Source organism: Papilio machaon, chromosome 26 (genome assembly GCF_912999745.1).
Source record: "Papilio machaon chromosome 26, ilPapMach1.1, whole genome shotgun sequence".
Lineage (NCBI taxonomy): Eukaryota > Metazoa > Arthropoda > Insecta > Lepidoptera > Papilionidae > Papilio > Papilio machaon.
In genome coordinates, this window is record NC_060011.1 from 4533445 (window position 1) to 4560715 (window position 27271).

General features: G+C 35.1%; 2 protein-coding genes across 2 annotated transcripts in view; one reads left to right on the forward strand and one right to left on the reverse strand.

The window, feature by feature from the left end:
• Positions 1-120: 120 nt before the first annotated feature.
• Positions 121-1534, forward strand: LOC106715345 (biogenesis of lysosome-related organelles complex 1 subunit 6). The gene is made up of 5 exons (XM_014508625.2): positions 121-294; positions 364-474; positions 821-908; positions 1007-1093; positions 1455-1534. Exons 1-5 carry the CDS (start codon positions 278-280, stop codon positions 1509-1511), a joined length of 360 nt encoding a protein of 119 aa, XP_014364111.2. The 5' UTR covers positions 121-277; the 3' UTR covers positions 1512-1534.
• Positions 1535-3587: 2053 nt separating this feature from the next.
• LOC106715341 (tubulointerstitial nephritis antigen-like) overlaps positions 3588-27271 on the reverse strand; it is a 47180-nt gene continuing 23496 nt past the window's right edge. Inside the window, exons 4-9 of the mRNA XM_045684474.1 lie at positions 14549-14724; positions 11871-12051; positions 7527-7661; positions 6963-7159; positions 4440-4579; positions 3588-3945 (exon numbers count right to left, since the gene is read on the reverse strand). Of these exons, the coding sequence (XP_045540430.1) occupies positions 3811-3945; positions 4440-4579; positions 6963-7159; positions 7527-7661; positions 11871-12051; positions 14549-14724 (964 nt within the window). The 3' untranslated portion in view covers positions 3588-3810. The remainder of the gene's footprint in view (positions 3946-4439; positions 4580-6962; positions 7160-7526; positions 7662-11870; positions 12052-14548; positions 14725-27271) is intronic.

Below are 27271 nucleotides of genomic sequence, written 5' to 3' on the forward strand. Positions count from 1 at the left end.
TTGTATGATATATTTTTTTTTTCATTACTGTGTAATTAATTAACATTATACATGTTTAGGATCTTGTGGAGAAATAGGAACACGTCATCAATTAGTTGTCAGTTATTGTCATTGTCATTATCAAGTGTCAAAACTCAGTAAAGTGGAATGATTATTGTATTTGTTGTGTTCAGTGATTTTATTTTTATAGCTTTCGGCTTATGTTAAATTGTTAAACAATATCACAACTTGATAATACTCTGCTAGCCTAAACCTACTTGCCTTACAAACTGAAATAATGGCTGATTTAGAAAGGTACATAATAAGTTGATCTGCATTGTAAACTTCAATACTTGGAAATTAAACTTTTAATAATAATTTCAGCGAAAATAAAACATTGGACGACGCAAAAAATGTACAAATTCTAGCACAGGGTTTGACGGAGCTGTATGAACCTCCGTTAGCATCTATACATAGCCATTTAAAAGAATTAACGTAAGTTTTTAAATTATATAGTTTGTAAGGAATGTCAAAGCATGATGTGTACTAGCGTAGTACGCCAGAGAGGAATGCTTTATACATACTCCTAGTAGTGATATGGCATTCTTTCCCTAATACCTATTAAAACCCTTGGTTCCTCCTACACATGGTGGCGAGGCCATGGGCCCGCTTGCGCTTTTGACCGCGAACCCGCCTGCGTCAGCTGCCGTGGAAGCTCCCACTATAGGGGAGGTCGTACCTTAGCCTCCAGTGCCGGTTCCCTCCATTTTCCATAATAGTAAGCCTACTCACTCTATTATTGAAGACACCTATATTACAAATGCTATCTTTATATTGACAGAGAAAAACAAGAGGCTGTAAGTGAAATACTGTCAGCTGAGAGACGTAAACTAAATGACCTGCAAAGTGATGCCATGCTAGATGCTTTAGTAAGTTTCTAAATTATGTTTTCTTGTTTCTTCTGCCTTCTTTATCTTATACCTTTAAGTAAAAAAGAATGTAAAAGTAAAGTTGATGCTTATTTTAGTTGGCAGACATAGCTACAATCAAAGAGAGATTAACAACCATCTCCAATTCTATGATGGGTCTACATAAAAGGGTGCAATCTTTACAGGTAGATATTTTATACATATGTCAAGAAGTTGTTGATAAATATGTCTACATGTGTTTAATAAACTTTAAATTCTGTTATATACAGTTCTGTATACTAATAAAACGAGTTTTGAACATCTGCCTGAAATCTCAATAGCAAAATGAATTTTACGTAATTTTGCTATTTATTTATATTAGGGACAAACGTGGTTTTACTTTGAATTTAATGACAACCTCTTGCATTGATATCAAATAAATTTCTTGATTTTATATTTACTTTCTATTATATATCCTACATTAAAAAAAAGATTAATTAGATAAATAGATGGAGATTTTATTTAATCATTAATCCAAAATCTAAACAAACAAAATTTTTCTTCCAGACCCGAGCAGCCAACATAGAAAAGGTGGCATTGAATAAAGCAAGCAATAAAAATTAAACTTTCCATAATACATTCCTCATTATAGATTTGTATTTATAAAAAAAATGATGTTTTTAAGTTATAAGTGTAAATTTTCTATTTCGTTGTTAAATATTAATGTAAATTAAAAATATATAGATATTTAATAACTTTGTTTCCTCTTTCCTTGTGATAACTGTAGTTTAGGTGGATTAATATAGATAAATACCAAGTAACATAATATGGGTTTAACCTTTTTCATCCGATCAGTCATAATCCATGTGCCATCCATAGCAAATGCCACAGTAGAATTGCCAACCTTGTCACAATTATACCAAAATTATATTTCTCTTACATTTCACGTCAAACTTACTTCTTACTAAAATTATAAATGCGAAAATTTAGATGGATGTTTATATAAAGGTATATCCGGAACGGCTGAACGGATCTTGATGAAATTTGGCACAAATGTAGAACATAGTCTGGAAGAACACATAGGCCACTTATAAAGTTTTTTTTTTTTAATCTGTGACAGCTAATCTTATAACAAATTCCCGTGTCACAATGTAAGTTACCAAACTACTCTGAAACGGCTTGACCGATTTTTATGAAATTTTATATGCATATTCAAAAGGTTTCAAATCGGCTACTATCCATTTTTCACACCCCTAAGTGGTTGTAAATTTGGCACAGATGTAGAACATAATTGGGAAGAACACATTGGTTACTTATATCTTTTAGCTGCGCGGATGGTGTCGCGGGCAGCTTAGTTTATTTTGCAAATAAACTGTGGTCCAATAATAAAATCCCTTGATTTTTTTTTAAACTTTATTTAATTATTACAGTGTTGTAAGTACTTTATTAATAAATATGTTACATTATCATTTCTTAATAATAGCAAATGTTAATAATTATTATAAATGTAAATCTAATGCTTTAATTATAGATGTATAACCTATAGATAGGTTGTTTTCATAAAAGTTTGACGTCTAATTGAGAGTCCACTTTTAAAAAGTCATTTTTTATTGATAATGACACTGGATAAAAACATCAGCAAGGCGCCTTTTTAGTTTTTTTTTCGCCATACTTTGATACTCCAGATTAGGTATCTATAGGTTATATATCTATTATAATATTCTTATAATCTATTTTTTTTTATAAATATCACTAAAATGTTAATGTAAAAATATATTTTACTGTCTATATCATTTTTTATATTGTAATGAGATATTTTGTAATTAATATATCTTAAAAATATATTGATAAAACAAAACTAAGACTAGTTTTGAGTGAAATTTCAATCTAAATATAACATTCAACTGCCGAAACTATTGTTTTTTTTTTTCAAACATAAATTATATATAGACTGAACTCTAGAAATGGACAGGCTGTAAGACGTGGTATTTTTGTGCCTAAATGATTTACGCCATTTTGGTGCTGACGGATAGAATTAATTGTCAAAATAAAACATATCGTCATCCTTGTCATTATCTTTGACAAAACAGAGATATGTATTAACGACCAATCGATGTATAGAGATCACTGTGTTAATATGTTTCGACAATTTAAATATTAATTGGATTGAATCACTATAATAAGCATTAAAATGGCAGTTAGACTCACAAATTGACAGCAGAAATACTGTACAATTATAAATACTACGTACTGAATAGAAGCGATTTCTTACATATAAGTTCCTTAACAAATCATAATTTTATGGATACCTACGCAACATACATAAACATTTCCTTCTTTTTATCACACTGGTTTCAAAAGATGTCGAATAAGTACCTTTTTCACTAGACAGTTAGTCGCACTCGACCGCACTTAAACCACATGTTGCTCAGTGAAAAATGGTCTAAGTTATCTTTAACTCTTGCGACACATGTCCAAATTAAACGTCAAATGAACTACTAATCTTATTTGCTCATTATAAATGAATGGTGTTTCTTATTAGACACACTATATATTTAGTATAGCCCTTCTATAGTCAATTAAAGACAATTTAATTTTCATTATGTACTGCGGAATTCATCTATGGTACACCCAAACTAAAAATTAGCTGCTAATTTACTCTTTTCCACATTTTCAAGTACTATATACCTACTAAGGTAGAAGTAAAAAAAATATCTTATGTCACTCGTTGGTAAACCAGCTATCTATAGATGAGAGAAAATTTCGAATCGGTTCAGTAGTTTTTGAGTTTATCGCGTACAAAAAAAATCAAATCTCACTATCCAAAGTTCCTCGTACTATTTAATACCACGACACCATGTTTTGTCCACACCGTTTTGCCCACGACACAGAGCGGCGTGATGAGCCCACTGTCGGGCCTCTGTTATTTCTGGTTCGCTTCAGTGACGTCACTGAGGCCAGTCACCACGAAAGACTCGATATCTGCCTCGTTAGAGCCGCGTGCGATTCTAAAGTACCCATTCTCGCCCCACTGACGACCCCAACTGTTGGCGACCAACTGGAAAATAATAAATTGGATATTATAAAAAAAATAAACAGGAAATTCACTTTGCTGTCACCACAGCCCTTTAAAGTATGTTTCACAGGATGTATGGATGTCTTTTTTTAAAGGTAATTATTATTAGAGCGTCGGTGGCTCAGGGGTTAAGCACTTGACTTGCAATCTGCAGGTCCAGGGTTCGAATCCCGCCATGTACCAATGTGTTTTTCGATTAATATATGTACATTTATCCGACGTTCTAACGGTGAAGGAAAACATTGTGATGCTGCACATATCTGAGAAGAAATTAAATGATATATGTGAAGTCAACCCGCACTTAACCAGCGTGGTTGACTATGGCCTAGTCACCCCTAACTTAGGGTAGGCTCCGAGCCCCTCGGTGGGGACGTATAGTGAGCTGATGATGAATTATTATTAGTTAGGGAATGGAAAAATTAAAAGCTCCCTGTATCACAACATGGCGACAGTTAGTACATTATAAATTGACTTACCCAATACCGGTCACCACGGTCTTCTCCCCAGCCGATGATACGCACGCTATGGAAGCCCTTCAGTTCGTTGTTGCCATGGTAACTGCGGCGATACACGCCGTCGCGGTAGTGGAAGAAGTCCTGGTACACCGTCATCACGGCTGCAGAAGAAGAATAGCGTAAGTCGAATAAATGTACAATTAGGGAAGTTACGAAAGCAGAGCTTGCAAAGTTGGCGGAAAATATACAATGGCGGGTTCACAAATTGGCGAAACTAATTAAAGAAGAACTAAAAGGGAAAAAAGTTACAATTACACTAACTTGAGTACAACTATTGCGCACATTTTTCGCTGTCACAAATAATGTAAAACTTTGGCTCTGTTCGCCATCTTTGTTTTTTTATTATGCTAAGATTTGCCCACTGATAGTAAGCTATAACGATGTTATACAAAATACGGTACAAGGCAATCATGCCTTGGGCTTTGATAGGAACCAAACAATCGACAATTTTCTTGTCACTTGAATTACGCTTGTACTAAAATTCCTTCGGGCATTTTACTATCGATTCGTATTTTATTATAACTATTTAACTGTAACCTATAATGGCTTTGGAATTACGGTAAATCGTGTCTCACTAATATAGGGCATAATCTATCGAAAATAGTTTCTACGAACTAGACCAGAGTTACGAAACCTTTTTTGTATACAACCTTCTCAAAATACTTGTTTCGCTGATCACCCTGAGGATGCATTTCTTTTTTAATTATGAAACCTTTAACTTCATTTAGACTATTATTACACCGCCGCAAGTATTCCTTGGACCCTAGATAGTCAAACTGGACCGCTTTGGAAATCACTGAACTACATTGTATTTTATTATGTAAAATTCTCGCGTCACAATGTTAGTTACCATACTCCTCTGACGGTTTGACCGATTTTTATTAAATTTTTTATGTATATTCAGTTGGTCTAAGAAACGGTTACTATCTATTTTTCATACCCGTAAATAAACAGGGTACTTATTAAGTTTTCTTTAACACCGCGCGGACGTAGTCGCGGGCAACAGCTAGTTAAGGATATAAATCTATTAAAACACATATAAATTTTTAATTTATTTTTCATGAATATACTAGCTCCGACCTGCGACTCCGTCCGCGCGGAATTAAAAAAAATAGTAGACTATGTTCTACATCTCTGCCAAATTTCATAAAGATCCGTTGAGCTGTTCTAGAAATACCTTCTAACAAACATCCATACATATAAACATTCGCATTTATAATATTACATAATACGATATGAATAGATGAATAACAATTTGGCCATTTATGATCAATACAAAGTTATTTGCCGATAATTTATGAGCATTTATTTAATTCAATTCACATCGTATGAGTAACTTATGTCGTAACAATGTTATTTTACATACTCATACAAATTCAAACGGTTATCGAGTAATTATAATTTAAATTTCTTCATGTTCACCATTCGTTTGTCATTTAATAAACACTTAAAATGTGTTTGATACTTTATTAATCTATATATATAAAAGAAAGTTGTGTTAGTTACACCATTTATAACTCAAGAACGGCTGAATCGATTTGACTGAAAATTGGTGAGCAGGTAGCTTAGAACCAGGAATAGGACATAGGATAATTTTTACCCCGTTTACTTTTTTTTTTTTATTCCGCGCGGACGGAGTCGCGGGTAAAAGCTAGTTTTATATGTTTAGCTTATGTAAAAATTTCTTAATATAAAATCCGTTACGTTTTGCTGGATTTCGTTACATGAAAGAGATGAAAGATATATATAACATAGAGGGACGACAAGGATAACTAAACATTAAACACAGAAAATGAAATATACGTAAATGGACTGGGTATAAGACGTAGTATTTTGTGCCTATTTGAAATCGGAACGAAGCAAAAGCTGTCGTTTCATGTCATCAGTGGATTAGACTTATATTATGTAGGTATGCTTGTGAAGATTTTCTTAATTGATATCGTTTGGTTACCCTAACCGCAGCCTACTACTTTGATGATTTATATGTCAATGTCATGTCAGCCCTCTACAATGATTCCGTCATATTTGTGTCATTCCTAGCATTTATGTCGCTGTCGCAATAAATATAATAGCTTTTAAGTTCGTCATAATGAGGTCGTTTTACGTCATTGAAGTCCTTGATAAATGTCATGAGGAATATTATTGCATTTTATTTAAAATAGAGCCCATTACTAAATATATGTTTTTTTAAGTTTTTTAGTAACGTAGACGTATAATTAAATTATATTAACATTTATGAGGGCTTTGTAGGTTAACCAAACTTCCACCCCCACTTCCCCTTACAACTCTTTTTTCGCGTTAAAAAGTTGTCTATGACCTTTCTCAGGCTCTAAACTAACTGTGTACTAAATTTAATTTAAATTGGTTCAGTAGTTTTGGCATGAAAACAAGACAGACAGACGTTACTTTCGCATTTATAACATTAAAGTATGGATAAAGTATGGATTAATAACAAAACAGTGACGTATCACTTGTAATTCTTACCCTGTACTGGTCCTGATTCCATGATGTCGTACATGATGTCTTTCTCGTGGCTGAGCTTGGCTGGCGGGCCGACCTTGTACCTGGAGGTGCGTCTCTTCACAAGCGGCACACAACCGTCTTGTATCAGGTTACCACGTGGTCTGAACGGACACCGGGTGACAGACGCCTTGTATGGGAAGCAGTTCTCATCCACTAATCTGTAGGGACACATAATGTGTTAAATTTTTGAACTCCATAGCTGTGAAAAGGTTACTTACTTAAAGGTTTTTTATATATTTTTTACGTCAAATTAAATTCGCTTCCCACATAGGATAGAACATAGTACATCAAAATATTACTATAAGTGGTTGTACACATCTAAATCGTGGGCACGATCGACCGGTTCAAACTGGTTAAACTCACTTGAAATAGCGAGTAAATCGCGATCTCCGACGCTGGTTAGATGCGATGTGAACAAGTCCTAAGAGGAATATTGACTGAGAATGATTTCACCGAAGTGGCAAGGAAATAAATTTCCTCGACTGTACAAAAATTAATTTCAATAACTTTAGTCTAATTACTTACCCATGACCTCTAGCGAAGTTCCAGGCGACATCAATATGTCCTCCATGACACCCTTGTTGGGCTCTTATGTTACAAGAGAGTAAAGTCTGTGGACTTAGCACCATGTTCTCAGCACCGTTTGATTGGATGGCGAACCTAAAAAAACATGTAAAACATTAGCATCTGTTAAGAGAAGCTTTTACCTTTAAACAATCCATCTAGTCCAGTGATAACTAAAGTTTCTAGACCCGATGATGAAAAAAAAAATTGAGTGTTCATAGAAATTCATAAAAAAAAGTTTGCCAATCTCTGTTCAAGTCGTTAATATACCTACTCATATTACTAGAAAATAAAGTACCAGGAACGTAGAAGTTTACCTAATTCCATTTGACAGTAGTTTTGAACGATGTGAGATATAATCTAAGTAGCTTTTGCCCGCAATTTCGTCTGCGCAGAATTAAAAAAAAATCAAAATATATTTCATGTGTTACACGAGACTATGTTTTATATCTGAGACAAATTACTATAACATGTGTTAAACCATTGCGGAGTTGTCCATTAATATGTAAATCAAACTTCTGAATTTCTTCTCAGATATGTGCAGCATCACGATGTTTTCCTTCATCGTAAGAACGTCAGATAAATGTACAACAATTGGTACATGGCGGGATTCGAACCCAGGACATGACAGATTGTAAGTCAAGACAGTCGCAGTCAAGCAGTAACTCTGGCCGCTTGCTCGTTTGCCATCTTAAAACAAAAAAAAAAAACATACCAAATGCATCCGAAATTCGCAGAAGCGATTTGATAAAAACAAACGTACAAAAGGTCAACTGGATTTGACCGTTTTCATTCACACTCGACTGGGCTATGTCTTACTGAATTTAATTCAAGATATAAAACAGCCCACTTAACAATGTTCAATTCTTAAGGCCTGGCTTTGTGTAAGAGCTTTTAAAGCGCTACAGCGCTTCAGAGTTTAATTTTAGCTCGAGTATTCTCGAGCTTTTTGCACCGGTGAAGGTTCTCCGAGATCGTGTTACTAGAGCTTTGTAAGTTTCATTTCTAAAAGCTTTTGTTACGATCTCTTGTTAAAATACTTCAAGTACCTTTACCTTACATTTAGATATATTTGATTATTTTACAAATAGTTTAATAAATCTTTTTACTGTCGTGACACTTACATCGGGTACATATTGTTGCCTCTATTTTGTCAAAGAATGGAAAGGAATGACAATCTATATTTATTAATAAAATTGTAGTATCTTTATCGAGAAAAAAATCATACTTCATACCCCTAATGTATTTGCGTTTTAAATAACGAAAAATCAATTTGTAATATTAGGTCCTTACATATGAAATTGGCGTTTTGTATGGGAGGAACAAAAAGTCGAATATTTTTTAATATAATATATTTAATTAATCAAAGTATGAACCATTATTTTCTATGCACTTTTGCCATCTCATAGGTAGTTCATTGATCCCTTTACTAAAAAAACCAGTCGGACGGGAATCAATAAAATCTTTGAAGGCGATTTGGACTGCCCCATCGGAGTTGAATTTTTTCCCTTGCAAGAAGTTATCCAAATTTCGAAAAAAATGGTAATGTATTGGAGCAAGGTCCGGGGAGTACGGAGGATGTCTTAGACTTTCCAATTGAAGCTCTTCTAATTTAGTAGCCGTCTGTTGCGCAGTGTGTGGTCTAGCGTTGTCGTGAAGCAGCAGTGGCGTGGAGCGATTGACCAGCCTAGGTTGTTTAGCCGCTAGCTTTTCCATCATGGTTTGCAATTGCTGACAATAGACATCAGCCGTAATAGTCTGGCCAGATTTGAGAAAACTGTAATGAACAATACCGGCACTAGTCCACCAAATGCTTACAAGTAACTTTTTTGGGGTTAATTTTCGCTTGGGGCAGGATTTGGCTGGCTGGCCAGGATCCAACCATTGCGCTGAGCGCTTCCGATTATCGTAAAGAACCCATTTTTCATCACAGGTAATGATTCGGTTTAAAATACCTTCATTATTGTGCCGGTTTAGTAATGTAACGCAACAGTCGACGCGCGTTTGCCGGTTTGCTTCAGTCAATTCGTGAGGTACCCCCCTTTCAAGCTTTTTAATCTTCCCAATTTGCTTCAAGTGAATTAAAACAGTTTTATCACTAACATCGCAGCCTGCAGCTAACTCGGACGTGGTTTGCGATGGATCCGCTTCCACAATAGCCTTCAACTCTTCATTATCAACTTGAGTCTCAGGCCGTCCACGGGGCTTGTTCTGCAGATCGAAATTTCCAGAACGAAAACGTTGGAACCAAAAACGAACTGTGTTTTCTTTTGCAACACGACCGCCATACACATCATTCACCCTTCGAGTCGTTTCCGCAGCACTAGTGCCACAGCGGAACTCGTACTCGTAAATAATGCGATATTTTAAGTTTTCCATTTTGTAAAATGAGTGACGCAAACAGAAAAAAACAGAAGAAAAAAAACAAATGAATGACGGTCATCGAACCACAAATACATGAGTCTATAGCTGTACAAATTTTAATTTGGAATTCCTTACCAAAGAGGAGAAATTCGTGATTAAAGTCGCCAGTACGAAAAACGCCAATTTCATATGTAAGGACCTAATAATTTTATATGTCTGTTCCGCAAGGCCGCGTTTGTTCCGAGTGATCACTGGAACAGATGGACCGATTTTGACGGGACTTTAAAAGGAAGGTAGTTGATGCACGCGGGCATATTATAGGATACTTTTTTTATTCTGCGATGACGAAGTCGAAGGCAATCGCTAGTATGTAAATAAAAGAATTCTTTTATATTTGATCGTTTTTGAATCAGTTCGTAGTTGATAAGTGCGCTATAGCCTTAATTGTTCAGTAGTACGAAGGAATCGTATCAAAATTATTATCTCTGATCCTTAACTTAAATTGAAAGTGAAGTTTTAATTAAATAAATAAAAAAATTAAATGAAAATGAGTCACCGTATGATTATTATCTTGTCCGATCTCAGTCTCGTCCGTATGTTTCATTTCACATTGTTTATGTCCAACATTTTACAGTCCGAGATTACTATCAACGATATAGAACGAGCGAATTCTTTTTATCACCGCCAAATACATAATTTTAAGACTTAAGGTGAGTTTTCACTAAATGCTCACGGAATTTTAAATAAAAAACCTATACGATTCTAAGCCGAAGTACACTCAATATACACCATAAGTGAGAATTAGTAAAAACATTACATTATACTAGCTGTCGCCCGCGACTCCGTCCGCGCGCAGTTGAGAAATGGGGGGGGGAGTTATGAAAAATAGATGTTGGCCGATTCTCAGACCTACTGAATATGCTCACAAAATTTCATGAGAATCGGTCAAGCTGTTGAAACCTCGTCAAAATCTTATTAGTGTTTTAGACTAAGTTCAAAATTGAAATTACAATAAATAAAATCTCGCATACAAAAAAAAAACATACATATTACCATCCTGATAAAAACAGAGATTACTCGTAGTTTATTAATCTGTGGAACTAGCACGAATATTAATGACTATCTTCATCGTATCGTATTCGACAAAATTTATATTAAAAATTTGTGTAGCGCCCCCTATTGAGCGTAAAGTACACCAAAAATCTCATACTAATTTTGACATCTTATATTATTTTGCTTTATTTATTTGCTCATCTTTCATTTTGCTTATTAAGATTAATTTATTAACAAACGGTACAGTGTAAACGCACCCTAAATGACTTATAAGGCACTTTCACACGTCGTTTTTGTATGTTAAGACGATTGGATTGGCGCCAGACGTAAAGGACTACTTTTACTTCTCTGTTGATTTTTAATTTATTTTATTTTATATCCTTCGAAACTCTGGCTGGAAAGTTGCGTTATCTCTGCTTAAATTTTAAATGTAAAGTTTTGCAAAAGCCCCTTATAAATATTGTAATAATAAGATTCATACAAATCGATATTTTTGTTAATAACTTCTTCGTAAGAAAACGAGATACACTCTTGCTAAACACTTGATCCCAAGTTAGTTATAGATCGTATAATATCAAAAAATAAAAAAGGTTATTGCCCTTTCCGACCACAAAAGCGACGACCACTAAGAACTTTTCTACGGATAGTAAAACAGGAATTAAGTTTAGGATTAAAAACTTACCCTTGTACCCCGGACTAGCACATTTTAGATCAGAGATTTTCCCAGATTTTCCCGGTTTCACTCAAAATTTTCCCAGTTCCGCTAAACCACTTGATACATTCCTATCATACGAGTAATATTCCCAAAACTTAATGCCCCACCAACGTGTACCCGAATGTCTTCCACTGTTCCAGATGAATCTAGAAGAATTTTTATTTGTAACATACCTGTCAGAAGCAACGCCAGCAAGAGACACCGCCCAATCGGAACCGCACCAGCCCTGATCGATAATAGGTGAGATGAATCCTGGCCATCTTGTCCTCGCGTCAAATTGTGTTGGGTAAGGTACGTCTTTGTCGTACCGCAGAGGACCCATCCGTCTCGTCTCCGCGTTTAATGGGAATGTACCTAGAAACAATTGAATGTTTAAGCTCGAAAATGACAGATTTGGCTTCGTTCTGATTTCAACGCGCCTGTTGTTACAATTAACTGTCGAGACAGTTCATTCTACGGCAACAATAATATAAATCAACGATGGTCAAAGGGTTAAAACACGTGTTTAACTAAACAGTGTCTATCAGTATTTTTTGGAGTAATACAGTAAATGTATTTGTCTGTGAGTTCATTCGTGTAATCTTGTATAAAAAATTCGTAAATGTTATTCCTTCTTAGTCTTCCATATTTCATTTAGTTAAATAAAATAGTTCATCATCATCATCATCATCATCAGCTCACTATACGTCCCCACCGAGGGGCTCGGAGCCTACCCCAACTTAGGGGTGTTTAGGCCATAGTCAACCATGCTGGCCAAGTGCGGGTTGGTTGACTTCACACATATCATTGAATTTCTTCTCAGATATGTGCAGCATCACGATGTTTTCCTTCACCGTAAGAACGTCGGATAAATGTACATATGTAAATCGAAAATCGAAAAACACATTGGTACATGGCGGGATTCGAACCCAGGACCTGCAGATTTCAAGTCAGAAATAAAGCGGTTATTGATAAAAATTTCTTGCCAAATTTTACACCGTATTAATAAAAACTAATTAAGAAAGATATCAATAAAAAGTTTTTAAATAACAACAAAAAAAGAAGCAAAACTTTCACGTCATTAGGATCAAAATGGCCGACAATAAAAACGTCAATCGCTCGTAATAAGACAAATTACCGAAACGAAAGTGTATCTCGAACATTCAATTAAATTCGAATTTTATTTCTTCAATCGAATGCCCTTAATTCTGAAACTATAATTATCATTATTTACAACGAGTATTAAAATCTAAATGAAAATAAATGGAATCTCCTGAATTTTATTTTTAAATTTTGGTTTGAATATTATATATGAATATTAATAGTTCAAAAATAAAATTTCGATACGATATTATGTACAATAGTTCAGTCAAGAAAACCTCGACACATTTTTCTATAATGGTGTCACATAATCATACTAACACTGGGTCAATTCCATCGCAAACATTAAGGTAATAAAACTTGATACCGTGAAACTCGAACGACTCGCTTCTTAATTCGAAGGCAAACAATGAATTTAATTATACCGCGAAATGATATAGAAAACACCGTTAATGTTGCTTAGTTAAATTTTTTAAACAACAACGATACGTCAGCAACAACAGCACTCATGAATGGCTGGCTCGCCCGGTGTAATACCTACCACACAGAAGACATACGTGAAGTGGAAACAATTCCGTGTCCCCTTTTAGTCCCCTTTCCCTTCTCACCCTTTTCTTATAAGGTCTAAGGAAAGAATGCAAAGGGGAAGTGGATTTGACAGAGGAGGGGACGCATAGGAAGCGAAAACATCCTTTTTTTATGCGTCCTCTTCTGCGTCTATTAAAGGTAGCCAACGCATATGCAATGACAGATGTCTATGGGCAGCGATCACTTCGCTATTTTGACGAATTCAGTTGGCCGCTCGCACGTTTGCCACCTTATGATATAAAAAAATTGTTAGTATATTTAAAGAGTAGAAATCTTGATACATTATCCGGGTGCATACAATGGCCGAGCGACGGGCGAAAGTGGAGCAGATGCAAGCGAAAGCGATTAACAAAGGAAGGTGTTACTTTCGTTGATTTTAAATGGCTATTGAAGGCACTACTACAAACAAACATATAATATACATACATGATTGATTTGACTATATTTAACAAAGATACGAGCAAAGTACACTGTAGTATTTTTTAAATTAGTCATAATTAATAATAAGCGACAAAAGAATAAACGTCTAGTTTGTAATAAACAAACATATAATAATTCAGCTTCTATTGAATTCAATAATATTTTTTTCGTCAAGGTCCTTTTATATTTACGAGTATTTTAGGAAGAACTAAAAGACTACCTTTTGGTAAAATGGGTCGTTGTAACTTTGTAATGTTGAAATGTCATGTAAAGAGGTTAATTGCTATGTATTAGCATGTATTACTTAATACTTAATGCCCACTACAAAGATTTTCATTGTAACGATAATATTATAAAGAGATATTAATAGGTTTAAATGGTTTATAATAATTAAGATCTAATCTGTGATAGCGTATCTTAAATGGCGGCTTAACTTTGTGGCGGGAAACCGACTCGAGAATTTCATAGAGCAAAAGCGTTTATGATTTACCGTTGCGAATCATTCAGCCAGTAGCAAAAAGTATTTATACTTTTTCTATAATTGTTTTTTTACGTTGGAATTTAAGGCTATAATTTATTGACTGCCAATATTTTCAAGTTTGTTTTTTTTTATATGAGAATGAAATTTTAAGATATTTAGCAAAGAGGTTTAATTTTCCTTCAGAGTGTTACGGGCAGTCTGGTTTTTTTTTTCTTAAATTAACTCTTGCTTTCCTTTTATTTGTTATTCTCATTTGTGTAACAATTTTTTTTAAATACATACCAAGTTTGTATATGAGTCCTTCTTTAAGTTTCTTGTTACGGAACTCAGGGTAATTGTATGCCCTCCAGCTGGATCCGCCTCTGTTGACACCCTCGACCACGGAATTGCTCATCAAACAGGGGTCATCCTCGCAGTGCCAATCCGTGTTCATAGTGATCGGATCCTTCACGCATTCACTGTAACAAATATACAAAGTTGAAGGAAAATGAACTTTAAAGTATTGGTAGTTTGGATACTTGAATGAAGTGAAATAGACGTTATTGGAATTGAAATAAGGTTTATTTTTGTAGTTGAAATTGTTAGATTAAGTAATGATAGTGTTAGGATTCGTAACATTTGGATTTACTATTGTGAAATTTAGAATTGAGATTTAAGGTGTGTTTAAATTTACGCATTTACCTTTAAAGTAAATAAATCCATCTACAAATTGAAATTTATAGTAAGATTGTAATTATCTTAGTAAAATTAATAAAATAAATAGATATTTATATAAACACTTATATATTTGTTAACGCTAATCTCAGGACCTACTTGTCTAATTTGTAAAATAGTTTTAAAATAAGAAAGTCCATATATTAAATAAGGTAATAGTTTATTTAACATCCCTCCAGGTAGGGTTGTCAGGTCGCCAAACCTACTAACCGGACAGACCAGCCAGTTTGGCTGGACATTTGGGACAGTCGGACACCCTATATTATTTAGGATTTTGTCTCAGTATTAATAGGTACACTCTCGTTTGGGAAATGTAAAAAGCCTAACAAAAGCCGGAAAACCGTTTATTTTGGCCGGACACGCAATCGAAAAGCCTACCTGTGCGGCTTTATCCGGACGCCTGGCAACGCTACCTCCAGGTCTGTTAGAAGACTAGCAAAACGAGAAAACGTCGATCGAAATGGAGCGACACCGTTTAAAATATGATTAAATTTGAAACTAAAGAAAATCTGCAATAGTTACACATTTATTGTGCGTAGCTTTAGCATCTATGCTTCGTATGTTAAACAAACAAACAGTAGCTTAACAGAGATATCTGATGTCATCCGAGGTCCGAGACCGAATGATTGACGTTTCAAAGGACAGTCATTAGTGATGCGAGACCTCAAAGACTAACAAGTTATTGCCTTGTGTATACGTTATACAAATAGCCTAAGTCAAGGTCTTGGGTTAAATGATAGATTAAGGACGCGAATCTTTTTGATTAATGGTTAAAAAAGCGAATAAATGTCCGAGTAGAATAGACTTTTTATTATTTTTCAAAAAAGTTATATACCTTAGGATGGAGAGCGAGATTAACTACTTACTAGAACTTAGGAAAAAAGATAAAACTTTAATTTCATCCTTCTTAATTAAATAAAAAAACGTTTTTCAATTTTTACTATCTCTGATGCGAGTATTCACGTAATTTTTTTATTCAATTATCAACAAAATAAAAACATAAGTAAGTTGTTGCAAGAAGTACAAAATGCACATTTTTGTTCGACAATTAAAAAAAAACACGTCTTAAAACAAAAGTAAACGATGGTGGAATCTTGACAAAAAGACGAAGGACTTGATGTGCCTTTGCCTTGTCATTAATTAAAAAACACGTCAGCTAAAAAGTAAAAATGGCGGGAAGCAAAAATCAAGGTTAACCTATTAGTTTAAGAACTTCGTTATGATGTTATAAACAATGTTAATTGTTCTCCGCATTCTTTTGTAATCATCTTTATCAACCTTTATTCAACATTGTACGGTATTAATTAATTGATAAATAAATACCATGTGTTACGTAGCTATATTACGGTTGTTACGACTATTAATGTTTTTATTAAAGGGTTTATTAAAGGGACTATCATATACATTTTTTTAAATATTAAAACCAAGTGATGGGATTTAAGGTGGACGTTACGACCTTAACAAAGGTAAAAGAAGACCGGAGAAAGTACGGTTGAATTGTGTAAAAGAAATATACATAAAAAGTGAGTGAATTCATGGTAAGAGGTGTAAAGAAGACCCAATTACTCTGTCAACTCTCCGCATGGAAAGGGGCAGTATGATGATGTGTTTAATAAACAACAATTTAAGAAACCTGCAAATTAGATTGACACTCCAGAAATTTTCTGTCAAGTCATTTAGAGTGTAAAACTGATAATAATTGCCGAAATGTTGCAAAAATAACGTCGAAATGATGTAACCTCTGCTTTTTACAGACTTGATAAACGATGATATTAATACAAAGAGAACATCGAATATAAACACTACCGAAAGCATATTAATATATTTATCAAGTTAACACAAATTCAAGGAGTTATTTTTTGCTTGCGCAAAAACCGAGGTGAATGCACCTCTCAGAGCTAGGTTAGAGGTTCACCTGCATTAGGGTTACACATTACATTCACGTTTTATTAATTTCTTTTTAAGTAAATTAAAAACATTGCAGAAATATCTTTATTGGGTACGACATTTTTAGTTGTTTGACTCATCGTTTTTTATGTTAGATATAAAAATTATCCTGAAATTATTTTTATATTTTGATATCTACTGCTACAGACCTGAAATAACGCATCACACTTTAACGTCCTTTAAGATATAGATTAAATAAAATACAGCTTTATTGAACTTTTTCTCAACAAGTATTAAAAAAGATTTAAATATTTATTTATTACTGGCAACCATATCAAATCCGAATTATTATAGCCGAGATAAAGCGCATGCGCAAAAAATAGGCGCCATAATTGTAATGCTATGTTTTACACACCGTTATTCTGTTAATGTTAATTCTATAATTTACATCGAAATATGCTATTAATAGTTTTTTTTTTACTTCAAGAATTAAGTTACTTTTTTTAATAGGGATATGTTCCGAAACAGCATCTCGCTGTACGAATGGCCAGCTCGCACAGTTCAATGCAATGTCCACACAGAAGACAGGAGTGGAATAGTTCCGCGTTTCGTCTAATTACTAACGTGTTTGTGTGCTTAACGCTAAAAGGTAGAAATCGCATCTGCTACTTTTCAATTTGTTTCAGATGTCTCTAAGCAGCGGTTAATTCTTTTAGCGAAATCAAGATGTTCGGTGCATGGCGTTAAAGGTAGGAAACTCGTCTTCAATTACAGATGCCTACGTGCAGCAGTCGCTTCGCTTCGGCGAATTCACATAGCCAGCTTAAAGATTACTGTAAGATTGTCACTCATAAGCGACAAAGTAAAAGCTATGGCAATAGTGAACCATAACATAATATTGGCCACACCTAAATCCTTGCATTCAAAAGCAATGAAATCATCTTTGCAGCTTGTTTTAATAAATTATCTTCATTTTATATTTAAATAAACTAATGTATTCATTTAATTTGTACAATAATTTGTATACGTTATCGTTATCATATGTAAATTGCATTTAAAACGTAAAAAAAATGTTACGTCATTTGTTAATATAAAAAAAACACAGGTGGCAGAGGTCTTTTGGTTCAGTCCTGGCAAAACAAAATAACGTCGAAATTTAATCATTTAACTACGTTTCAATTTTATACCTTACATTAGTAAATAAAAAAAACGTAGATTAGTTATGCCAGCTGTTACTACTACTAGCTGCCAGATTCCGTCCACGCGGAATAAAATAAAAACTTAATTAGTAGTCTATGTGTTCTTCCTATATCTATGCCAAATTTCAGCAAGATCCATGCAGCCGTTATGAAGATACCTTCTAAAAACATCCATACTAACTTTCACATTTATGATATTAGTAAGAAGTGAGACAGTTTTTTTTTTATATTGAATTAAGCTAATGTTTTAATTAATTAATAAATTAAGTTTAAGCTAGTGCTTGACCACAAACCCACTTGATGGTAAGTGGCGAACCAATGCACCCACGTTATAACTGGCCGGAAACACTGACGCCGGCAACTTATTAAGTAGTAAGTAAAATAGTTTATAGGAAATAGTTGTTATGGAATGACATAAATTTAAGATAATTATATTCAAATAGTTGTTATTTTAACATTGGCCTAAAGCGTGTTTCCAATACAAAGAATATCTCCACAATTTGTCCTTGAGAATAGTTTGAATCTAATTGTACCAGCCATCAACTGGATAAAGACTTGAATAAATCATTGTGCATACAGCACAGACTGCAGTAAACCTTCGGCAACTGATATTGAACCTCATTGAATAGCTGGTCAATTACGTCACTAAAGTTATTGTCATGACAGCGTAGGAGTTGGTATAACATATGTTATATTATGTCAGGTCTTTGGTAACACTAAAGGTGACCTTAGTGACAAGCGCAAAACAAACTAGTAGATGCCAGCGACCACGTCCGCGCGGAATTAAAAAAAAAAAATAAGTAATAAATATAACCTATGTCACCCGGGGATAGTGTAGCTTCCAAACAGTGAAAGATATTTCAGATTTATTAGTTTCGGAGCCTATTCAACGGAAACAAATATTCAAATCTTTCCTATTTATAATATTAATATAGATAGTATAGGTAATATTTGCTTTTTCATCAGTCAATCTATCTCTCAATAAATCTTTTTTTTTATAAGATTAGGGGGCAAACGAGCAGCGGGAACACCAAGGTGTTCATCGACGCCCATGGACATCTGCAATACCAGAGGAATCGCAGATGTGTTGCCGGCCTTTGAGGTGGTGATACGCTCGCTTCTCGAAGGACCCTAAGTCGTAGCGGTTTGGAAATACCGCCGAGGACAATTCCACAACACGGCAGTACGCGGTAGAAAGCTACGCGAAAACAGCACGGTTGTGGATTGCCAGCCATCGAGATGGTGTGGATGGAACCTGGCGGTCTGTCGTGTCGTCCGATGACGGAACTCGGCGGCAGGAATTGTCCCAATCAATTCTTCTGAGCACTCCCTGTGGTAGATGCGGTAAAAAATGCAGAGAGAACTAACGTCCCTCCGCAACGCCAGAGTGTCGAGCCGATCAGTAAGAACTTGGTGTATGATACTGTGTTATGATAAGCTTTTACCAATACTTTAATACTATGATGAGTATCCAAACACAAAAAATAAAGAGTTCAAGTACTAAAGTTTTCTCATGAAGCACAATGAATCATATTGGTTTCAATAAATTTACCATTTAAAAAGATACCACAAGCCACAAGAATGTAGGAAGTTGTGCAACAACCGCAATATTCCAACAAGATGGCGTTGATGGTATTTGACAGAGAATGACCATAAGTATTTTATTGTAGTTTCCGTCGGCTACAATTAAACATATTGCAGAAGTCCATGGACAAAGATTACTCGGTATTTCCCACCAAACTGCTCCTTTGCCTCCTTGTTTTATAAAAAAAATATTTCTTTTATGTGTTTAATAGCTATTACCCGCGAATCTGTCCGCGTGGAATGAAAAAAAAAACTTAATTAGTAGCCTATGTTTTCTTCCGGACTATGCACTACATCGATGCCGTTATAGATAACGAGATCCGATGAGCCGTATTAGAGATACCTTCAAACAAATATCCATCCATCCATCTAAACATTCGCATTTATAATATTAGTAAGACTGAGATTAAAGACCGAAGAAGAATTGATTATTAAAACGAGGATATGCGTAATAAGTGAGTGAATTTGGATATGACGGCTAAATATTTATTTACAACTGTAGCCCGGACTTTGCGCGTCATAAAAAAAATAATAGCCTATATGTTCTTCCAGGCAATGTTCTACATCTATGCTAAATTTCAGCAGATGGATGAATCAAAGTTCGAAGGTATCTCCGAAACGGCACAACGGATCTTGATGAAATTTGATACAGATGTAGAACATAGTCTGGAAGAACACATAGGCTACTTCTTAATTTTTTACCTCCGCGCGGAAGGAGTTGCGGGCGACAGCTAGTACTGTAATATAATAACAGTGTGACAAATCACAAAGCCCTTTAATGTTACCGCAATGAATGTTTCAATAGATCGTTAATTATTGATTGCTTTAGCGACGCATTTGACCTTGAGCTGAGAAGGTCAAAAATCTAGATTCTAGGCGCATGATAGTATTTAACAGCCGAATATAATACAGGTGATGTCATAGAATGTTTATGACATTAAATATATAAGTATTGGGGCGATTAAAATTATATTAAATTATTTTTTAATAATCGCAAACACGTAAGATTTTTTCCATATTACATAAAGACAATCCATATTTATTACAGTCGAACCTGGAAAAGCGAGAGTCCAAACGACTCGAAATTTTTCTTGCTTATATGTATATCTCTAACCCGAGTTTCTCCCGCTTACCTTGGGTTCCCGAGACCAAAATACCCGTTTAAAACATATTGTTGTCTCTGTTTTGTCAAAGATAATGACAAGGATATGTTTCATACAGAGATAATGGTCTCAGAAACCAACAGTTATAGGGGGTTTTTCACTTATGCAGGTTCGAATTTTAATGTATTTTAATGTTTGTACCAAAAATACATTCTTATTTTTTTATTGTCATTGAAAAAATTGAGCTGTTAATATGCTTTTGTACACAGACATCGGTAAAGCAAACCTCTGTTAAGATACACTTAAGGAGTATGTACACAGGCATGGAAATTACAAGGACAGTGTTAAAATACTTTATAAGTATCGAAGTGATGTCATCCACCTTATGATTTGTTTAATTCGAATTCGATAAACACATATAATATGATGTCATCGTATTTTTTTCATACAAAGACCATTTGTATTCGTATGCCAGTAATGTCGCATTTCCTTTTCATTATCAAACTTTTTTAATCTTTTTCGACGAAATTACGTTAATAATTTACATTGTTTTTAATTACTTATTTTTCATTATGGTTCACTTCATTCACTGTAAGTTTTGTGCACATGTAAAAAAAATATTTTAGCAATAACGTTTACTGTTCTTTTTTTAGTTTTATAGTTACAATTGATGATTTAATAAATTTGATTAACATAGACCAAAAAATCGATTGATTTCAAGTGAAAAAAAATGTTGTTTTGATTTAGTTCTATTTTTTTTTTATTTAAAATATATGTAGACACTATTTTATGTAACGGACATCTGACGGATGTCGTATTTTTGCAATATAAATCTTTACTAATATAAATGCGAATATATGGATGGATGGTGGTTTGTTAAAAGGTATCTCCAGAACATCTCAACGACCATAGATCAAAATCTGGAAGAACATATAGGTTACTTCTTACGTTTTTTGTTTTTAATTTCTTCGAATACAGAGTCGCAGGCGACAGCTAGTCTGTTAATTTGCTTCACCGCTATCTGGGAGCTAGATTTCACCGAATACCTCGCAAATGCATAACATTTGCATAATTGAAAGGACATTGACGTTAGTTACACGACCCTGACGTGAGGACACTCGCATGTTACGCGCCGTATTTATATTCGGCTATTTCGAAGTAGTCATAGATGTTGTCGCAACAGAGATTTCACGATAAATTTTTATTAGAACTAGATCATTTTTTTTTTTGATGACAATAAAGGTCTCGATGGACTTTGTTTACTCCAGTATTATGAACACTTCTAACATTATTATCGACCTTAAAGAAATTAACTTTTTAATTACGATAAAAAGAGAGAATAATAAATTTTAAAATCGCTCTAATTAAATTTAAGTAAGAAATAATAACACAATAATACAAAATATATACAAAAAATAAAAATACATATGAAAAACATTATCCTAATTATTGTATGTAGTTATTTAAGTTAGTTGTTAGGTTTTACATCTGGTATTGATTTTAAATTAAATTAATTTTTAAACATTAATATGCTCTGTTTGTTTTTTACTCTATGATATTCCAGAAATATTTCTTGTGTGTTTATCTTATTTCTATACTCGTACTAATCTGAATAGCCACTTCAATGTTTATATTTAAAGTTAAATGAACGGTAAGTCTTCCGGCATTCATAAAAAAACCGATATTTGTAAAGATATTTTTTTATTTGCGTACATTTGACTAATTACGTTTACGTAATTTTCTAAAATAAAATGTAAGTCATCACTCTCTTTGCAACTATCACGAGACGAAAATAACGCTGACATTCTTAAAGTGTCGCTTGCAACAAAAATTACGATGAAATCATCAAAAATATAATTGGCTCTTACATTTACTGTCACATTTACAACATGCCACGTACACAGGTGATATTAAAAAAAATAAAAATAAATGTGTTACGCCATCTACATCCGCCTGCTGAGCCTACACGTAGCAGAGCGGAGCTACAACGCCATCTACATCCGCCTACTCGCCAGCAAAACGGAAGTCGTCGCTGATGAATCTTTAACGCCAACGATGTCGTCACATCCCGTGAATCTACCCTATATAAGCCGTTGCACTGACACCGCAAGATCAGTTTTTCATTCTGTCGTCGGAAGGTTAACATAACTTAAACTTCGGTCTACTTAAAGTATAAACTCAGAACCAACCACGCTGCCGGTTGCCTGCTTGTTAGATAAGTACTGATCACTGAGTCATTTCTACCTTTTTCTCATTTTGTATTCTTGGTGTTAGAATCACAAATCAGTTTAAACTCTAGCCGTTGATAACTATGATTGTAATTTGATTTTGTGTAGAATTATTGATTTTGTAATAAATTGTAAAATCGCTTTGTGATGTCTTATTTCATCTAGGACTTCTAATAATTCACCTTAATAATTTCAGAACTGGGATTACGATGAAGAGGTTCCGCGCCGACAACTGCGACAGTGATGATGAAGCTGTGGGGAGAGCAACCAAGCGGTCACGTGATCAGACACGCTCGTCGCCACAAAATAGACACGATGCAAGCCCATCGACGCCACCACGTGATCCTGAAGCCGACGCATTTGAGCGTATGGTAAACCAGAAATTGGAGGGTATGGTGAACCGTTTCCTTCATGATAAAAAGGAGTGCAGTCGTTCAGACAGTGTGAAAGGCGATGTAATAATTCCTCTTTTTGATCCGGATGATCGAGAGAATAATGTGTATATGTGGCTGAAGAAAATCAACCAGTTAGGTGACATTTATAATTGGGATGATTCCAAACGTGCTTATTATATGCAAGCACGGTTAGACGGGTCCGCTCGTAGATGGTATAATCGTTTGGACAATTACGATTACACTTGGAATGAATGGCAGGAACTACTTAAAAGAACTTTTCCTAGAATGTTCGAATTTGCCCAACTGCTCGAAGAATTGATTTTACGCAAAAAAGATAACAAAGAGCCTATGAGTAAATATTTTTACGATAAGTTGGCTTTGTGTCGCAGATGTAAGCTTGACGATGAAGCATCAGTTTCATGCATTATTCATGGCCTACCATCAGAATTACAAGCCAGTGCAAAAGCTTTGAAAAGTAGTCGGCCAGAAGATCTGTACTGTGAGTTTCTAGTTTCGCTCGAAAATTATCAAACGTTTAACCACGCTTCTAGAGCTAGAGACCGAGATTTGGATCTACGTAATATCAAGGCCTCTACTCCTACCCTCAACACCCATGTGACAAAAACTTATCACAGTGACCGTCCCATTTCCACCCCGCCTCAACACACCGTAAAGTGTTATCGTTGCAGTGCTGTAGGACATACTGTTAGGACTTGTACTGCCCCTGATCCTCGTATTTGTAATACATGTGGTAAAGCTGGGCATATTGCAAAGTTTTGCAGAACTAGCTTTGATGAAGTTAACAAAATTAAGGACATAAAAATAATTCAAGATTTAAATGATTCTTATTTTAAAAATGTAATATCTGGTCAAACTAATCTGATTGGTTACATTGATACTGGCGCTCAAAGCAACATAATTACTCTAGCGGCTGTTAAGAGCTTGCACTGCGAGATAAAGCCAACCAATAAAATGCTTAAGGGCTTTACTGGGACACAAGTTCCAGCATTAGGTGAAGTACATATCCAGATAATAGTGGATGGAATCTCGTTTGAAACAAATGCTCTCGTTACGCATTTACACTTCGGGCGAATGGATCTCCTCATTGGACAGCCAGTCGTGAATAGTGAGGACGTAACATTAGTAGTTCAGGGTGATGACGTACAGCTGAAGCGAAGGCAAGAAGTGCAAACTACATCCAGAGAGATTAATGGAGAAGACAATGACTGCAGGATTGATATCGTTTGTAGAGATGATATAAAACTATTACCGAATCAGGTGGTCCTAGTGTCAGTAGAAAACAGAGGCTCGTCTGGAGGAACTATTAGTACTCGACCAAGGTATTTTAATCTTGCAGGTTGTGAATACATCGTACCCGCCACGATACTGGAGGGGCCTGGTGGCGTGGTAAAGGTTTACAACTTGGGCGTGAAGGACGTGGAATTCAAGGCAGGGCAGGTGCTTGTTCGCGGACAGAGCTGTGTGGAGGTATTGGGCAGAAAAGAAAACGAAATTGTAAGTCAAATTCTTTTATGTTTTTGGTGTAATTTTGATGTACGTAAAGATGTAGCTGGCTCCGTACCGTGCTGTTCGAATATTTGTGTTGGCTCCGTACCGTGCTGTTCGAATATTTGTGTTGGCTCCGTACCGAGATATGAAAGTAGTTCTTCTGTCGATGTTAACGCTGTAGATTTGAGTAGAGATGTAGACAGTTCACTTTCGGATGAGGTGGTAGGAGGGATGAGATTGAAGGATATCGATGTAGGCGAATTAAATATTTCCGATTTGCTTCAGTTATATAACCTTTTAATAAAACATCGCTCATCTTTTGCATCCGATACAAATGAATTAGGATTAACCAATTTAGCAGAAATGGATATAAAACTAAAAACTGATAAACCAGTTTACCATCGACCATACAGACTGTCTTTACCGGAACTTAATATCGTACGTGCGAAGGTTCAGGAGCTATTGGATGCCGGAATCATTCGCGAGTCTTGTTCAGAATTTGCTTCCCCGATAGTATTAGTCAAAAAGAAAAATGGAGATCTTAGACTTTGCGTAGATTACCGAGCTCTTAATGCCATAACTGTAAAAGATCGATACCCTCTACCTATTATTGACGATGAGCTGTCGAAACTGGCTGGCAAAGCGTTCTTCACGAGTCTAGATCTGTCTCAATCATATCATCAAATACCTTTGTCTGAACAGTCAATTCCCAAGACTGCCTTTATTACTCCAGATGGACAATATGAGTACTTACGTGTCCCTTTTGGACTGGCCAATTCACCAGCAGTCTTTCAAAGACTCATCAACAAAGTTCTAAGTAAAGTTAATAGCTTAAATGAACCAAATCATATTTTGGCATTCATGGATGATATTTTGCTGCCCACGGACAGTATAACTTCCGGCTTGCAACGTCTTGATCTACTTCTTGAAACATTAAGGGAGGCAAACTTAAAATTGAATATGAGTAAGTGCTCCTTTTTGAAAACAGAATTAAGTTATCTTGGTCATCATGTGTCTAAAGATGGTATTAGGCCGGGTGAGATAAAGATCAATGCAGTTCGGGATTTTTCAGTTCCCCGCAATGCCCATCAGGTTCGACAGTTCATTGGCTTGTGCTCGTTCTTTCGTAAATTTATACATAACTTTGCTCTTATTGCTAAGCCTTTGACTGAACTGACCAAAAAGAATGTCCCCTTTATTTGGTTAGATGATCAAAGCAACTCCTTTGAAATGTTAAAATCTAAGTTAATTTCTAAACCAGTTCTGGCAATCTATGACCGTGGGCTGCCCACTGAAATACACACAGATGCGAGTCGTTATGGAATTGCAGGTATATTGCTTCAACGTCAACAGGATCAAAGTCTAAAACCTGTGATGTATTTCAGCAGGGTAACCACACGTGAAGAACAAAATTATCACAGTTATGAGTTAGAGACACTTGCTTTGGTAGAATCTCTAAAAAGATTTAGAATTTATGTACTAGGACTAAGAATAAAAGCCGTTACTGACTGTTCCGCTTTGCGCCACACTTTTGTTAAGAAAGATTTAGTCCCACGGGTGGCCAGATGGTGGCTACAGGTGCAAGAGTTTGATATGGAAATAGAATATAGGGCTGGTGATCGAATGAGACATGTTGACGCTTTAAGTAGGAACCCGGTTGAGACTGACGTTCTTACCTTATCTACTGATGACTGGTTTTTGACTGTACAGTTACAAGACGAACGATTAAAGAATATTTTTGCACAGCTACGTAATAATGACCCTAATCCCGATGTAATTAATAATTATAAAATTATGAACGAAAGACTGTACCGTATGACGTTAAAAGGTGACCGACTGGTAGTGCCAGATAGCGCTCGGTGGAATCTGTTACAAAAATATCATGATGGAATGGGCCACATTGGTCTAAAACGGTGTGATAATCTCATTAAAGATAAATATTGGTTTCCCAAAATGACAAGGTTTATTAAAAAGTATGTCAATGCTTGTTTAGACTGCGCCTTTCGTAAAGGCCACTATGGTAAGTTTGAGGGCGAACTTCATCCTATTCCCAAGCCAGACGTCCCAATGCATACGGTCCACATGGATCATTTGGGACCTTTCTCTAAGTCGAACAAAAATAACCAGTACATATTAGTCATTACTGACGCTTTCACTAAATTTGTTATTGCTCGCTGTGTTCGAACCTTAAGTTCTGCTGAAACTGTTCTGAATCTAAGAGAAGTTTTTAGTTTATTTGGCTACCCTTCCATCATAATATCTGACAGAGGTCTTGCTTTCTGTAGTAGACACTTTAAAGATTTTCTCGTAGAACGACAAATTAAGCAGGTACTGAACTCTGTAGCAACGCCTAGAGCAAATGGACAAGTGGAGAGGTTGAATCGCA

What these genes read in the sequence shown, in the direction of transcription:
- LOC106715345 (XM_014508625.2), top strand. An exon ending in AGCCATTTAAAAGAATTAAC is followed by an intron (nt 475 to 820) that starts GTAAGTTTTTAA and finishes TTATATTGACAG; the next exon opens with AGAAAAACAAGAGGCTGTAA. An exon ending in ATGCCATGCTAGATGCTTTA is followed by an intron (nt 909 to 1,006) that starts GTAAGTTTCTAA and finishes TGCTTATTTTAG; the next exon opens with TTGGCAGACATAGCTACAAT.